Source organism: Nothoprocta perdicaria, unplaced genomic scaffold (genome assembly GCF_003342845.1).
Source record: "Nothoprocta perdicaria isolate Ctin4 unplaced genomic scaffold, notPer1 scaffold_95, whole genome shotgun sequence".
Lineage (NCBI taxonomy): Eukaryota > Metazoa > Chordata > Aves > Tinamiformes > Tinamidae > Nothoprocta > Nothoprocta perdicaria.
The window spans coordinates 1,278,555-1,296,444 of NW_020456254.1; the positions used below are offsets into that span (position 1 = coordinate 1,278,555).

General features: G+C 42.3%; 1 protein-coding gene across 1 annotated transcript in view; it reads right to left on the reverse strand.

Moving 5' to 3' along the window:
- The window catches only part of LMBR1 (limb development membrane protein 1), a 61,713-nt gene extending 44,141 nt beyond the window's left edge, over positions 1-17,572 (reverse strand). Inside the window, exons 1-4 of the mRNA XM_026052976.1 lie at positions 17,463-17,572; positions 4,618-4,690; positions 2,879-2,918; positions 918-1,057 (exon numbers count right to left, since the gene is read on the reverse strand). Coding sequence (XP_025908761.1) covers positions 918-1,057; positions 2,879-2,918; positions 4,618-4,690; positions 17,463-17,525 — 316 coding nt within the window. The 5' untranslated portion in view covers positions 17,526-17,572. The remainder of the gene's footprint in view (positions 1-917; positions 1,058-2,878; positions 2,919-4,617; positions 4,691-17,462) is intronic.
- Between the last annotated feature and the right edge of the window lie 318 nt (positions 17,573-17,890).

Consider the following 17,890-nt stretch of genomic DNA (forward strand, 5'->3'; position numbering starts at 1 on the left):
GGCCTCCTGCTTAAGACAGGAAACCTGCAGGTTCAACCTGGCTGCCCAGGGCACAGGCCCGTTACATTTTCCAACACAGGGTTTTCTTGCTTGTCTTTTTGCTGTCAAAATATCCATGCAAACCCATGGGATCCCACGCACAAAGTTTCCTGAGGAGGACAAGGACTGTTTTCTTAGAGCATCCTGTTTCCATTGCCTTCCTCCCTTCCCTCTGATCTTCAAACTACACAGCCCAGGCAAAGCAAAAGGTCCCTCCTCACCCACAAGGAGGATCAAAACATGTTTATTGCCCAGAGAAGAGAACCTGCAAGCGCTCTCAGGAAGACGGCAGACAAGACAGCACATTAGGCACATGCCCTCTGCTCTAAAATTGTCATCTTATTTTTAAGACCCTGCAAATCAACAATCCATCCTTTTGCCATCCATGCACATTAGATATTTTGCAGAAATGCGCATTAGAGGCAAAAAGTAAGCAGTAATGCAAATCAGAGAAAAATATCTTCAAAGAAAAATTTTTGAAGTCATCTGTGATATGGGGTATGAATAAACTGGTATGCAGCATCATAAACAAACAGGCTTATGGAGCTGGGATTTACACACAAGAAAAAAAAAAATGATCATATTTAAGCTACTAGTTCCCAGGAGTTCTTATTCTATATTGATATTTAAAGGAGAGAACGTTAGTTTCCTCAAAAATGCACAATTCAAGAAAACAGGAAAAAAACATGAACACAGCAAACCACTGCACAACACTCCCCGAACAGTGAAGATGCACACAACACAACCAACCAGCCAGAAACCACACAATTCATTTGCCATCCTAAATGAAAATATTTTCTTTTAGCTAACAAATAAACACGTATGTGGGACTGCGTAACAAATATATTCATTTTAATGACAAGATGCTGAGTACTAACCATGAATTAGTGAGCCATTTAACCACTGAATATAGTAGTTTTGTGGAAAAGAGAGCAGGATCTCATTGCTGATTATTGAGAAGGGCAGAAGCAGGACTGCACCAGCGGAAACTGCTAGAGTGAAGGTGCTCAAGAACAGCCTGAAATTTAAAGAAAGGCACCACTGTTACCACCAACAACACGCTACAAACAAGGGAGGAGGAAACAAGTTACCTGACAGTGTCTGGGGATGACCCATTCTTAGGTGCAAAGGGGCAGGAGAAGCCAGAATTTCATAATATTCCGCTTTTTGAATGGCAAATTTATAGAACTTGGTAAAAACAATTAGTTTAACTACCACAAATTACACAGGATGAAACAGGTCAAGTGGATTATCTTTCAATTAGAATTTGTTAAAATACTTAAGTTGGCTTTTGAGATACTAAATGCAATTTACACTGAATGCCATCTTGTAGCATCAAGAACTTTGTTCTTCAGAAAACAAGACCAGCGAAAACTTAGCAAATTAGTCTGATGCTAAAAGAAAACTGAAAGTTTTTCAAATCACAGAACAAGATGAACTGAAATCGACTCCTCCTACAACAAGTAGGTCACCAAGTCGCTCACAGAAATCTTCTCCTTAACAATCTGTCCTTACAAATCTATTTTTCTTATAGGACTATACAAATGAAAAGTCTAAAGTCTGACTAATTTAAGAATATATATATATATATATATATAAAAGGAGGTTCAAGTATTCTAAACCAGAATGTTAAAACCACATTAAAGTGATTCAAAGCGCGACTGTTCGGCTGTTTTTACTACCATTAACCTCCCCCTTTTTTTCAAATCGTTATCACTGTTAAATGTCCTAACAGCTACACTACATATAGCATTGTCAACCTGCATGCACCTGACAGGACTTTTTGAAAATCAATGTGCATAAGTGAGGAATGAAAAAACTTAAGCTGAAGGGGATGGAAGCTGTTTTAAAACTGAATAATTTTAATGGAAGTCTCTTAGAAGCTTTTGACACTTCAGAGTGAGTGCAACAAAACGTGTATTTCTCTCTGCAGATCTCAAGTAGTTGATGAAAAATCAGTATTCCAAATTCATAAAAAACAATGTTGTTCTCAAATACTATTGGGAGAAGGCCTGAAGTGCACACAAGCACTTCTGTACATGTTTTGAGCTTGCCAGGAAAGCCCAGCGGAAAAGGAACAGTTTGCAATGTGCTCAGCACCTTCCCAGAGTACCAGGCAAATCAGTGCGATGAGCGAAGAGCTCCCCTTCCAGTAGGGTGACAACCCCACTGGGAGAGCTGGGAATGCTGCACAAGGGGCAAGTCCCCCTAATTCAGCAAACTCAACTGTCCAAGTCAGTAAATGGAAGGTCAGTGACAGTTCACAAACGCTTGGCAAGTCTTCAGCTACTTACTTAAAACAGGAGAGATAAATATCTAGCTTTAAAGAGGAACAAAAAAAGGTGAGGCCCTGGCAGACCAGCAGGTCTGACAAGTAGTTAACTTCCTTCGCCCTCTCCTTTTATTTTAAAGCCCTGTTCAGGCACCCAAATGCAGATGTCTAAGTCGGGATGAGCTGACTTGTTCTCCAGGCTCCACTGCCTCCTTTGACAAGATCTCCACTGACTGCAGCAAGACTTAAACACTCACCTCACATGTAAACATCTAGAGCTAGAAACTGGAAACTTGGGTGCAAGCCTTGAACTGAATTTCACCTCTAGCATCAGATCCTCAAGCCTACGAGGAAAAGCCCTAGATCAAATTGGCTTCCTTCTTGACATTCCTTTCAAAATCCATATTGCCATTTGATCAGCTTTCTCCTCATGCTTCCCCAACAGCACAATCCACATGCCATAATATTTAAAATGGATGATTTTTTTAATCTAGAAGCAAATAGCACTCTGTCTATAGTCACATATGAACAGGAAAAAGCAGTAGTGCACAAAGGAGTTATACATACGAAATTCTGTTAACAATGGCGTCTTCGTCCTCTTGTTCATCTGGAAAAAATAAACGGCAAGTTACAGCAGATTATATTCAACGTATAGTTGTATTTCTTCAGGCCAAAGTGCATATATGAAGGACTAACTTTAGCTGAAATTTAAAATTTAGGATTACTAAAGCAAAAATAAATTACTAGCATGAATATTTTAGAAGACTGCTAATGAAAAAAATAATGATTTCATATTCTCTTGATAGTTTTAAGCACTTTTTAATCGATATAAATACAAAGTTATTTGACTTGGCTTGGATCTGTGTATTCAAATAAAATAACGGGTCTTCCAGAGCAAACAAGCTACAGGAAAAAGCTGCAGGATACATACTAACTAATGCCCCCTAGGTAGATCTTTCATTTTTCAGCATTAATGATATATTTTTTTTCCCCAAACAAGGTAGCATGGCCCATAATAGTAATGACCATTTAACTGCTGCTTCTTGTTCATTCCACCACCACTCCTAAAGTGATACCCAGGTTTCCCTTCAGATACTTGGCATTTTAGACCATTTTTCTCCACTTCTTAATTAACACTGACCTTTCAGAATATCAGCATTTAATTCAGAAACCAATCACAGATATATCTTTTGTATTTTTCTACATATATCTTTTTTCCAAATTTGAAATCATTTTCTAGTCAGCATTTGAAGTCTCACAGCTTTTTCATGAAAGAAAACATAAAAGGCAAATCCTAAGAAAAAGCCAGGTGTTCCAGTTTTATGCAATAAATAATATGCAATAATCTTGAGGTAAACATGTAATTTCCCAAATAATTTACTTTGAGAAATGCTAAGGTATGGGGCTCTTGTTCCTGTTTCATGACAGGAATCTCACAGTGTTTTGAGAGGCCAAGTCCAGGTCAAGCTCTTCTGTGATTTACTTCTGCTAAAGAGCTTGTTGAGGGAAGAGCAGCAATTCTTCCCAAAGGAATTCCAGAAGTGCTAATTTAAATTAAAATGTGTGCCACCAGGAAGATCCTAGCAGGCTATAAAGTCTATCTAGCTAAATGCTCAAAGCTTTCATAAAGTCATGACAGCATCTGAGCATTTCCTTTCCATTTCTTCCTTGTCCATGTGAACAACTGTCAAAAAGCATCTCTGCCACCAGCGTTTGCTGAGCCAGTTCCTCCCCTTCTTCCACACCTCCCAACAGCAGTAACTTTGTAGTATCCCAGATACATATCAAGATCAGCAGGTAGAATCTGTCCTATTCATTAGTTTAGCCACTCGTGTAAAAAGACAGTTTTGGGAAGAGTTTTCAGTTTGAGGTCTTCACAGTTCTATTGACGAAGCCATTAAAGAAAGCACCTCCATCACAACACAGGTGGCTACAGCTCAATGAGCATTTTCAGTCAGAGCTTGCAGCCCTAGGAGCTTCATGCACGGAGATGAAGCCCAGGAGGAGGATCAGTGAACACCAAAGCTGACAGGGAGCCACAGTTCAGGGAAGAGACAAGTGCCCAAGCTGGCACAAGGGAGGGGACAGCAACTTGTGGGGCAGGGACAAGTGGAGGGCAAGGCTGCAGGATAGAGACACATCTGCCCAGGCTGCTGTGGAGCTGCAGGCTGAGAAACAGGTTTGAGCTGAGCTCTGAGCAGGTGGTTCTGCTTTCCAGGGAGAGACAGATGGGGCAGGAATCACCTGTTGCCCCTGAAAAATAGATTGATATTTGAAGGTATAAAAAAAAAAAAGACCCTGCTCACCTGCTTTTCTTTTGTATCTTGTGATTATGAAGTAGGAAACTATGTAGAGAACAGCAAACAGGAGAAAACAAATCTGGAAAGAAAAAGGTGCTTTGTTAGCTTGGGAGGAAAAACTTTGATTATAATACGAATAAACAGAACATAATGTGTGAACAAATTCGAAGTGGTATTGTAGTATTTACATAAGTCAACAAAATCATACTATAAAACAAGTGTTGACATTTACATGTTTTCTATATTAACATAGTTAAATGAGTATAACCTCTTAGTTTAAACAATATTTCTTGAAAAACAGCCAACTAGGTTACAGTTCTAGATCCAAACTGTTCAAGTATTTAGAGTTAGGACAGAGTTTTCAAAACAAGTTCTTGGTGTCTTTATTTCCCATGCAAAAGCAACTTATCAGCAGAGGGAAAGAAAATCAACCGCATCAAAAGGCCAATTTGAAAAGAATCATGAAGGTCAACACTGCCCAGAGCTCAGGCAGCCACTGATCCTTCACTTGAAGTGTCAGCTCAGGGCTCAAGCCAGCTGCCTGGACCCAGCATGTAAATAACCCTTAAGTGAGTCCAGAAGATGTTATATCAACTCCAGCTGGAGAAAATACACCTTGTTTCTGATTGTCTCATTTTTAAGCTGAAATCCTTTGAGTTGGGAAAGCTGTCACCCTTTGTATTCCTTCTTATGCAAGGTTTGTGTATTACAGATGAGCTCCTGTAATCCTGTTTTGAAGTAATCTATCAATTGGTGAAGAGAAAAGCAAGCAGCCGCACCTTATCTTTCCATTACAGCAAAGTTGTTTCCAAAATTGAGCACTGGAACAGAAAAACAAGGCAGGACCCAAACAGCTACAGAGACGGGCTGAGAGGAATCACACGGCCAACTAGCTTTAATCCTGCAAAACCTTGAGGAAAACAAACCCCCCCGGCACTGCTTCCTAATCTTGCTTGCTGATGTCTGGTAAAGAGCTAGAGTCAGTCGGAAGCTGCCCGGCCAAGCAGGGCACCCAGCAAGGCCGGCGGCTCTGACCTTCACTGCCACTTGAAGGGTAGCGGGGCTGCGTCCGAGCCTAGCTGCTCTTTTAATAAACCTGCAGGAAACACTATCCGTGCTGCACAACCTGAGAAATTCCCTGTCTCTCATCTGTTAGGATCCTTTTGCTCACACACACAATACTGGCAGTTTCCCAGGCTCAGAAGGCAGCACTTGTCGTCCAGTTGTGGTTTTTTTTTAATACTGAAATAGTTTGCCATATTGCTAAAGGGTTAACAGCTCTGTGTCCATCTGCAAAAGGGAGGGCAATAAATCCCCTATAACATTCACACCCGAGCAAATGCATCGCATCCAGACCAGTAAGACCGGAGAAGAGCACATTGCCTCACCAGGTATTATTGCCACAGAAATAAGATTTAACAGAAACAGACTGGTGTATTTTCATATCTGAGAGAATGAAGGTAAACTGGGAGCCACCTCAGGTGTCCAGACTGCCGGGGCTGTCAGGAGCAGTTAATGTCACAGTGCCAATAGGGGACAAGTTCCCAATTCTCTGAAAACCAGACCAAGCTAACAGACAGTAACATCTGAACTTATGCATCCACCTTTGAAAACTGGGTATCACATACAGGGCCAGAAAAAGCCTTTGCAAGTTAAGAGCCCAAAAATCCAGTTCCTGTAAGAAATACGCTTTTTCTTGTACAAATAGGGTATGGTTAAGCTCTTTTGGTAATAATATGACAATCTTGTTTGTATTTTCAAAGAAATGGCTGACTTATATCTGCAGTGTACTTTAAAAGGAAAAAAAAAGGGCGGGGGTCGACTTTGTCCTTCGAAAGCACTGCTGAGATCCCCGTTTTGAGGGCACAGCATCGGAGAGTTGCCCAGTAACATGAACTGTCAAATACTGGATTTCTAGTTTGACATGACACCCACTCTGCAACTCAGCAATAAGGTGTAATTATATACCTCGGTGTAATTAACCCTCTCCTTTGCTGGAGTTGATACATACAATTTTGAGACTAAATATTTGATAGAGATTGTTTATTACAGAATACAAATAGTTTTTCCTGGATCAACACACAGAAATAAGTTCTAATGAATAAAACTGTTAGGATATTAGGATGCAAGCTCAGTATTCAGAAGTCCTGAGTTCTTTATACCAACAAGCAAACTCAAATATTCTTTCAGCCCCCATTTATACTTAGAGAAACCCATGATCCTGAGATGTTCGCAGCCACATGCTGAGCTTCCTGAAGCTGCAAACCTAGCATCCTAAAACTTAATTTGGGGACAAGGAATGTGTTGCCGAGAATGGCAACAGAAGAGACCCCACATTCCAGTCACACTGCAGTCCTCTGTTCCTACTCTTCAGATTTTTGTTTGTTTGTTTCAGGATATTGTGTACAGCAGAAAATAGAGTCCTTACTTGTACATGTTCTAGTTTCAGTGTGTGTTTCTTACACACGTCAGACTGTACACACTGCTCCAGGTAAGGTCCTGTGGCAACAGTATGAACCCTGCCTTTCTTTACTGCCATTACTGCAATATGCTCACCTGGAAAAACCACATCAGCAATCTAAAATTGCACCCTGATTACACCAAATCCATCCACTCTGCAGCTGCTGAACTCGCCAATTACAACGAAACCTCATTATTTGTATTCAAGGGCATCATATCTTTCCACCCCCCAAAAAAATATTCCCCACACCTGAGCTTCATACTACACCTCTTATTTCGGGGTAACCCAGTCCTCTCTGGGCAATGTTCTAAGCCTCCTCTGCACTGACTACATCTTCTAGAAAGCTGATGGTCATCTAGAAGTCAGGAATTTTTACTTCATTTTCTTGCAATTCAAGCAATATAGCTTCTAATACTGATCTCCAAGGCTCTCCAGCAGCAGCTTGCTTCCAGGCCAGTACCTATTGCCACACACTACAGAGTTTATTTCCTTCACAGCAAGGAGTTTATTTCCCTCACAGCCTCTATTGAGGCACATCTCCTCCAGCTCAGCTAACAGCTGCCCACACATTTTCTGGACACAGCCCTTCACACAGGTAAGAAAGGGACAACAGCCTTCCTGCACTTCACGGATGCCAGGCTTGACACTAGAAACACACACAGCTAGGGAGATGTCCTGAAACAGGAGGCAATTCCAAGCACATCATACACAAAGCTTCACTCATCTTTTACCCAGAAAAAAAAAAAACAACTAAGGAAGTTAAGAGCAATGTGAGATTTCTATACTGTTAGACCCAAAAAGCCAACCAGAACAGTTTTTACTTTTTTTTTTTTAGGGTTGGTTTTACTCTTCACACACTACCCAGCAACTGAAAGCAGATCACAGGGATTCTGTGCCAGATACAGGGACGCCCTTTCAATCAGGGACACTAAATAACTGGGGACTTTGAGCACGTAATTCATTTGCATCTCTGAATGGAAGAAATCCATCTCCCTTTGAAGGTCTTCATGTGGGAAAGGACAGGCTTTATGCTTTGCTCTAGGGTACACAAAGGGATTGCCAAGTGATGCTGTGACTAGCAGTGCCCTGCACTGAACTCTGTATCCACCTCTTCCAAAGGCGGTGACACTTGGATCCACACCAGACAGTTCCAAGCTCTGGTGAGGATGGAGTTGCAGACAAACCACGCGGACCCCAGAGTCCGTGTGTGCCACAGGGGCACGGGGGATTTTGACATTAAAGCTCTTACCAACTCAAATTACCTGGTACTTATCCCACTGGCAGCTACTAAAGATCAAGTGACATTAATTTGTCTACATGGATGAACTTCAGCACCTCAGCACTCTAATTAATGGTCTGGATTGGTAAATCATTATATTCTGCTGCAAGTGCTACAGCTCCACTTTCATTTTAAGTAAGAAAACCCTCAAAAAGCACAAGCTAACATGAAAGAAATTGAGGAAAAAGGTGCACTTTGGAGCACTTGCTCTGTGCTGAGAAGCTGAAGTACCTAGGCTGGCTCAACCTGAAGTTTGATGAGGTTTTGGGGGAACCTGCCAGAACTGGCCAGGAGGCTGGGGCAGCCTCCCAGGACTTACAGGGAGGTCATTACAAAAACAGTGCCAGGCTCCTCAGAGTGGTACCTGTGAGGAGGATGAAGCACAATTTGAAAAGAGAAGTTCAGAAATAAGAAACTCCCAAGAAGACAGTCAAGTAGTGGAACAGGTTGTTCCACTTTGTTGTTGAACAATCTCCATCCCTCAAGATTTTCAAGACGCAGAAGGATAAAGCCCCAAGCAGCTCAGCTTCCCCCCTACACACACCCCTCTTGCTTGAAGCAGGAGGAGTCAGCACTCCTGCTACCCTCAGATCAACACAAAGTTGGACAGCTCATGACTGACACCCTTCTCCAGCTCATAAATTAATGTGTTTAAAAGTACTAGTGTAAGCAATGATCTTTGTGACTAGGCTGGTAACACCCTTCCGGTATGAAAATGTGAGCTTTTTATTTCTGCCCTTTTGTTACCTGCATTTAAAAGAACCTCTGCCTCAGCTCGTGGGTAACTCACACTGACACAGTTGCAAACTCAGGGGATTACTGCCCATCTCACCCCTCACTCACACACGAGCACAGTGACTTTGCTCCAGCCTTCAGGGACTTCCTCACTGGTTCATGGGTCACAGGGCAAAGAAAAAACTATAAAAACACTCTAGAAAGCTCCTCTGCCAACAGTTTTAAGATTGATAAGCTTAATCTTATGAAGTTAGATGCTTTTAACACTTTCAAACATGAGAAAGAAAGTAGCCAAGTGATCCAGCTACGGAGAGTAAATGCAGAGGAGCGAAGCAGTCATGCAGTAGTCAATAGTATTTTTACTTTGCTATATAGGAAATAAAAGAGCAAGACAAGCCAGAGAACCAAGGAATAAAGGGAACGATTTTTATAGTATTATCTATGCTAGAATTAAAAGACTACTGCTATTGCATCCAGCCAGCACTGCTGCTCACAAAATATGGGAGAAGCTATGCACATACTGCAGAATCTCTCTCCTGCCTGCAGTTCTGCCTGCATGGGTCGTTTTCCCTAAATAGCAAAGAAAAAGCACAGAGGCAAGAGAAGGCAGAAGTTGATCCATGTAGCAGCATCCTGCAGAACATGTGAGAATCAGAATCAGAACTGCAAATGCTGTGCTTGAATGATTGCTACCTACAGAGAAGCAGCACTGCTCTAAGGTTCAATTTGAATAACAACACAGCATTGCACACCCACCTATTACTGCTCCCAGGCTGCTACAGGATTTAAAACGTGCATTTAAATGACACACAGCAGCCAGAAAGCTTCCTCCCACTGTCCTACTTGGCAGCAGCTTCTGTTTACATGCGGAACTGGCAGGAGGAAAGAGTGGGAAAGACACAGGTGGAGACAAACAGTTCTCCTCAATCATATCTAGAAACTCCATTACCCTACGGACATCTAAGAAAGCACTGCAGCTCCATGTGGTTGGGATGTATCAATAGTACCTTACCTAAAATAAAACAACCATACGCACAAATATTTATATGTATGTATATGTACACACACACACACACCCTCAACCTCTACTCTAAATCTGATCTTGGTATAAGGTCAGGTTATATGCAAAGCAGGTGATGTCACTCCAAGTGAGACATAAATCATTTATTCTTCACAAGCTGTGTGTCCAGCATTGCCCAGAAAGGAGAGAGTCCCAAGATACATCAGAAAGTCAGGAAAAAAAAAATATGTAAAACATCCTCTAAAATTAACACCACTGCAACTGACCTAGATGACAAATATTCTAACATCAAATAATGGCATAATTCATTTTTTTTTAAACAGTTAAACCAAATAATATGATTACCAATGAGGGAGGCCTCATCAATACAAAATTACAAAATTCTTCAGCATTATCTGTTTGCATTGACACAATTTCAGGCAATATTAGCTACCAGCACAAGATGCTCAATCTCAGAAGATAGATTTTTTTGTTGCTGTTGTCTTAATGCATCTAAAATCCTCTCCCTTTTCCTATGTGTATATATATTTCAGCGTTTAAACAGCGCACCTCACTTCTTTCCCCACAAAAAAAAGTTTAAGCTACAATGCATGTACATTTTTGTAATTCCCCCATTATGCAGACTTCTATTCATAAAGTCAAATATCTCTGCAAATAACAAATTTTAGATATATTACTGTCAAATTTAATACATACTCATTAGCATTGTCTCTATATCAGCTAAGTATGTCAAAAACAGACAGCATAATTAAGTAATAAAAGACATGGGAACGACAAGGAAGAATGCACACTTGGGATGAACAAGAGAAGTGAAGCAGCATGTTTGGGTGATGATCACGGAGCCTAAGGCTGGAAACCAGAGCCCTCCAAGTCAGAAGCAGAGGGGCAGCCAGCCCAGTTGCTGCTTCCAGGCACCATATGCAAAATTCACCCCAATGTGCAGCCCTCACCACTATCTATACAGCTACCAAGGGGAAACGCAGGAAATATCAGCACATCAATTGAAAAAAGGGCTCCAGAAGAGTATTTTCAAACCAAGCAAAATATTTGGAAGCCCATTTACCAATGGGCTTCAAGTATTATAAGAGCACAATGCATCGGGGTTGTTCTTGCATCAGTGTTGACTGAACTAAAAACAACTTCTGCCACCTTTGGTTAATCAAGACACTAGGAAGGTTTGTGTGAGAAGCAGGTCAGCAGCATTACAGCACACACTCAACACTAGGCTGATGAAATGTCAACACGAGTTTTGCTACTACCCTCATGAGAACAAACTAGGCCTCAAAAGGCAACAGGAAAGCTACTGAAAGCAAGCAGCAATTTTAATTTTCACATGAACTAATAAGCAGGTACAGAAGCATCTTATTGCAGGACATCTCTACCCTCCTGCACGCTCAGACTTTACAGTGATGCAACAACCGAGGCTTCTAATAATTATATGTATAAAATCTATAATGGCAACTTCTCAAGTCTCTCCTGCTTCTGTGGTACAAGTTACATAAACCATTTAATATTCAAGAGTTAAAGTTTACAGAGAAGTCAGCATCCAGGTCATTTGATCTAGAAGAACACTACACAAGTTAAGGCTTCCTCAGCAAGACTTAGCGCTGCCCTCCTAATGACAACAAATACCGAACACAAAGGGAAGTGAGAAAGAAAGGGCAGGAGAAGACACTGCAGTTTAAAAGAAAACGATAACTTATATAAGCTTAAAATAGTGTTGGGAGGTTTCATTTAGACAGTCTCCTCAAGTGCAGGTGCCGCTGGATACAGCACATTGACTTGGGCTCCTCACCTGCCACGTCACTGACAACGTACTTCTGATTGTCCCCCGACTCCAACATTGCCACCACGTCCCCTGCCACTTTGCTGCACACTCGCCACTCGGCCCTCAACGTCTCCAGAGACTCCTCTTGCCTTGGAGTCACTTACACAGAGCATCCCCGGAGCAAAGACTGAGATGTTCATTATAACCCCTACTACTTTCCACTTATATCCCTCTACATCTTGTTTAGATCCATCTAATACTGTTTTGTTCAGATGCGTTAGAGGGGCAGGGAGGAATTGGTCATAAGCTTGCTAAAAAGCTGGTTCTATACAGGCTACAGTTACGGAAGCTCATCTGGAAAACTCATCCATCACCAGAGAGGTCCCATCCCAAGATTATATTGACATTACTTTGTGTTGCACAGATCAGTCGCTACATGTGGTAAGTAGATACGACCCCGATACTGGCTATATTCACCCAGTTAGGGCACCCCACATATAGCACCTGACACAAAAAAAAAACAAGTGCACCTGACAAAAAACCAAGTGCAAGGCGACTTGTGCAGCATTTTCAGAAGATTTAACTCCAGCCTCACCCTATCTCCACATCGACCAAGGAATTAAACTAAGCTTCCACATTCAAAATAAGTACAACTGAATTATCCTTCTCCAGCTTAATCCTGTCATTTATTTCCAATGCTTTTCTTTAATTAAAAAGAAGCACACAGCTAAAAAATCTAACTCAAACCAAAAAACAGTAATATTGTATTTAGTGCTGATGCAGAAACAGTTGGTTCTTTTTTTTTTTTTTTTTTTTGATGATTTGTCTCAGCTATTGAACTGGAAAGTGTCTTTTAACCTGGACGCACTGGGTCAGCACCTTTCCCTGGCAGTTTCTAACATTCCTTCCTGCTTCCTTCCTACCAAATAACCACAACTATAACACAGTAAAATAACAAGTATGAGGCAGTACAGATGGCAAAGAACAGAGCAATACAACCTGTTCAGCCACTCAAATCAACAGAAGTCACCCGGGACAGAAGGGCTGGGGTCTCGTACAATGACTTGACGTGCTTGCTGTCAGCTCCTTCGCAGTCTCTCAACTCCTCACTGCACCTTGTCATTCTCAAGGCTAAGTTTTCCGGGACAATAAGATCTTAAACATATGTCTGTACCTTGCATGAAATAGATCTTTCCTTTTGCCATCTGCTACTGCAAAAATAAATGCACCAGTACTCAAAAGGAATTATTTTGAACTGTAATAGAAACATTTTTTATACTTCAGTCATCCACACTTTTATATAAATGGAAAACGTGAAACTCTCCAAACGTTGATTTGTCTGGGGAATAAGCGTCTCTAGCCACTCGTCTCAGCCAAGTGTTTTGAGATTCCTGTTGATTCCAGCTGGCTGCACCAGGACTGACCTCGGCCTCTCGCAGCCACAAGACAACTCATCACTTTGAGCAGAGGTCGGCACCATGTTTACAAGAGAACATCTGTAGATGACATCACGATGCCAATACTTTGTATATACAACTACATGTGCACCTACTTTCAGGTTTAGATTTTAAGCCACTGCCGTAAATACTCCTTTACCCACTGTTACAAATCTTCTCCAAAACAAGGGGAAATAGAAGAATCTGAGAAATGCAGGAAAAAATACACGAGATAAAATGCTCAAGATGCAAGTCATTACTGAAGTTTTCAGTGCTTACATAAAAACTGAAAAGCATTAGTTTTATGGAGTAAGAGAGAAACTTGTACAAATATCCAAACAAAGATATTTTAGTGTTTGCTCTCAAAAATCACCAGCGCTTCTAATCAGCACTTCCTTTCTGGCCCAGTCCTTGAACAGCATTGCTTCTGGCACAAACACTGCTCTGGGAGGACTACAGCTTTTGTCCAGGGCATAAATTTAAGGAAGCAGGACTGGTCAGGAACAATACCACATTCCCAACAGGATGTGGGACTCCATGGGCTCTCTCAGTTTACAGCCATATATGGGACAAACACCAGCAGTAACAGCCCTGCACTAGCTCATACAGAAGAAGAATCCTGAATATCTCTGTGCCCTGAAAGAGGACAAAAAAGCTCCAAGTGACAGAGAAAACAGAAAGTAAACTCGGTGGTATTAGTGAGAACTTGCAATCAAAACATGTAAGACACACACGTACAATTGCAACTACCTAAACCTTTTTAAGCTGTCTGAAATTATTTTTAAATATGGAATTTGTCACCCTATTAAATAACCATATCACCTGTAGCAGACAGACTTAGTACCTCTGAATGAAAAACAGGTTTAAGTAATAAGGTTTAATATAGTTTAAAGGGGCTCTCTTGTAGAGGGAGCCACATTAAATAGAGAATTTTTTCTTCCAAATATCTAGCAGCTGAAGTCTAACAAGCACCTCCTAAAACACTTAGTCCTTCATACAGAAGCATTAATCATTAAACTACGTATTTTACCAGTTCTAATGTCTGCCTGGTCTTGCATGAAGTAATTATAGTTATAATAGCTCTTTTGTATTTGAACCTATTCTGCCAGGACTGATTTTTCTCATATGTTTAGTATAATTAATTCATTTCCAAATATACTAGACTAGTTCTTCAGTTTTTTTTAGCTAATAAGCTTATGGCTATGCAATTGTTTTCTTCCGTACTTTCCCCACACTATAAATGCAAGCATCCTACATTTATTTTGCCAAGGAAAACCTCATTATCAAGTTCATATCTGTACTAAGTTCAAAAAGTTTTGTTCTGTAAATGGTAGAATAAGAATAAAAAGTACATCTAAACTCAAAAACATACATCAGAAAAAAACACTTAAACTAAAATAAAAAGAGTTAGAATATTTCTTAAAAGTAAATACAGAGGAGCACAAAGGCAGAAACAATCATTGCACTTGCATGGTTTGGAGTAAACAATACACAACACCACCAGCAGAAACTGGAACACTTCATAATTAGGTTGTATAAACAGATGCAACAACAACACATTTAGGAAAAGCAGTTCACCAAAAGCTTAAATATCTTTCACAGACATGCAGGATCTCAGCACGCTCCCAAAGAATCAAGATAAGCAAACCAATAACACAAAAATCACAGATAGTATCAGACTAACAAAACACTGCCTTGCCTGTGCCAGTTCTTTCGCGTAACTGTTGCTCAAATACAGAGTGCTTAAATCTTCTTATATTTTGCAGCCAGCTAAAGCTGTTTTTCAGAAAGATGAACCTTTCAGTTAGGACCAAGCACAGGCACAGTTGCACTAAAGTCCAAGCTCCCATTCACTTGGGGCAAAAGAAAACATGGTTCAGTTGTGTCTTTAGTCTCTAACATTGAGTTTTCACTTATTTCAATTCTTGAAGTGTTTGTTGGTTCTCTTTAAAGCAACTCTTCCAAACAAGGGGTCCTCAAAAACCAGCAGATAAATGTTTGAAGAGTGTTACTCCCATCAGTAACACAGGGATAAAACACAAGCCAGAGGACTTCCTTGCAAACAGAAACACTGCTGCATGAGCAGGTACCACACAGAGCCCCAATGACAGGTCAAAAGATGAAAAGGCCTCAGTTCGATTCTGCATTAGGTCACAGAGATGGTCACACCACTAGTAGGCTATGGGTTTATTAAAAACCTTGTACCATCCTTGCTCTATCCATAACCACATCAGAAACATTTCTCTTGCACAAGTGGAACTATCAGAATTTGGCACCTACAGAGAGGCAGACACTGCCAGCAGAAGGATAACGAGCTTTTGATTTCTGTTATATAACAGAACTTTAGGGAGAAGTTTCTAGCGTGCCAGCTCAGAAAGCAGATAAAACAGAATTACAGTTCATTGAAATAAAGTTCAGCATAACTTTGAAACCTCAAAAAGCAGAATCTATAAATTCTGCAGCCATTTAAAGAAGAATATTGAGAGAAAAAGAAGAGTTTGCATCAACTTGCTTTGACTCCTCTCATGAAGATACTGTTTTTATCTTTCAGCAAAGATTCCACAAAGATTGTGCCAAATGATAAAGGTCCCAAAGGCACTAAGATCCTGCCGGATTGCGTAAACCTGACCTAATTGTATAAACAGGCAAGCAGAAGTTCCTACACTCTTAGAGAACACAGAAAACTTCACATCCTTCTATTAGCAGCTCTGCTGCCCCCACTACGCCTGCAGATGGAATTAAAGTCCTGGGCTTGAGCAAGGAAGGGGCACATTTAGCAGGGGAATATGGAGAGGGGTTATTACACCCACTCCCCATTGCTCACAGCACAACTGATTTGCACCGCACTGTTTATTTGCTTATTTTAAGGAAGGATATTCACTGTATAACCACAAGACCAGGAAGGCTGGAGGGAATGTTACCCTAACACTACATATAAGCCACGTACTTCATCTCCTTTCTTCTTGATGCTTAAACTGACCACACAGGAAAAAACAGCCCATGCAGCAATCACACCTGCAATATCCTGCTGTGGCTCTTTAGGACCTACCATAAGACAAGGAGATCTTATTTAGCTGTAGATGACATCGATTTACACACTCAGAAAAGCCTGTTGTCTTTTACATATAAATAAACACAACTGTAAGCACGTGGTTTCAAAAGGATGTTCTTACTATTATCCTCACTGTCAAAACAGCAACAGAGAGGGACTGTCACTAAGCTAAAGGTCAAGGTACAGGCTCAAGAAGAAGAAATCTCTCACTGGATATTCTGTCTGTCCAAACAAAGCATTCACTGTGCTTGAAAAATGTATGTTCATGATGCCACATGTGATTTTTCATAAGACTCCACAGACGAAAGTTCACCAAGTTAGGTCGGGGTGTGTGGGGGGAATCTTCAAAGCAGTAGTCAGCAATACCTGGTAAGGCTGCACAGAGCCATTCCTGCAAACTCTCCACTTGTAAATGTTAACAAAGTGCAAAGCACCACACGTAGCACCCTATACACAGGATGGGTCTCTGTCACACAAGAGACTAACAGAGGCATTTGGAGTGTAAACAAATGTATATAGAGAAAAATAGACACCAGAGAACCAAGTGGATGTAGAAAACATTCATGATTTCCACAGAAAGGTATGTTTCCATATCACCAATGAGATAAAGACCTTGTTTAATGACTTCTTTACCCAAAAGAAGACTATTCCTTCAGTTCCCCTCCCTTGGGCACTGCTCTCACAAGGTACCCCACATTCACTCAGGAAAAGTCCAGAAAAACCTCTTTGAATAAGATGCCCCTTCATACAGGCTTGCGCTAAGAAAAACCAGAATATAACAACATTTTGTCACACCCAAGAGTTCTCCACATGGGGATCCTCAAAGCCCGTACAAGAGATTAACCCACCGGGGGCCCAATTGAGCAATTCTGCTGCGCAGGACAGCCTCTCCCCGGGCCCAGGGGGTCACTCAGCAGCGATTCACGCGAGTGGCTGCTGACAGCGCGGCAAACAAACCCGAATTACGAGGCTGTTTTTCACTGGCGACACGCGCCTCTGCACGCTGCGAGGCGGCGGCCGAGCCCGGGGCAGCGACCCCCGCCTCCCGCCGCGGGGCGGCCCCGGCGCGGCCGCAGGGGCGGCGCGGCGCCGCACCTACCGTGTACTCGCGCACTTGGCTGTGGAAGTTCTGCTCGCGGATGGTCACCTCGTCCGCCTCCATCCTTCATAGTCCCGCGGCCCCCGCGCGCGATGGCGGCGGCGGCCGCCGCCGAGCCTGCCCCGGCTCCTGCGCCTGCCCCCGCGGCGGCGGGCGGGCCACCATGGCCGGCGGCGGCGCCGGCTGCTCCCGCGGGCCCTGGCGGCGGCGCTGGCGGCGGCTGCGCCGCTCGGTCACCGGCGGCGCGGGGGAGGAGAGGGGGGGGGGGCGCGGGGAGGGCAGGAGGAAGACCGGGCAGCGCTCGCCCCGCCCCCCTGCGTCACGGCGTAACGGCCGCCCGCCAGGGGGTGTGGCCAGCGAGGGCAGCGCCCCGCCCCCGAGGAGGCGTGGTTAAAGCGCCCCGGGGGCGGGGCTTAGATCCGGGAGGG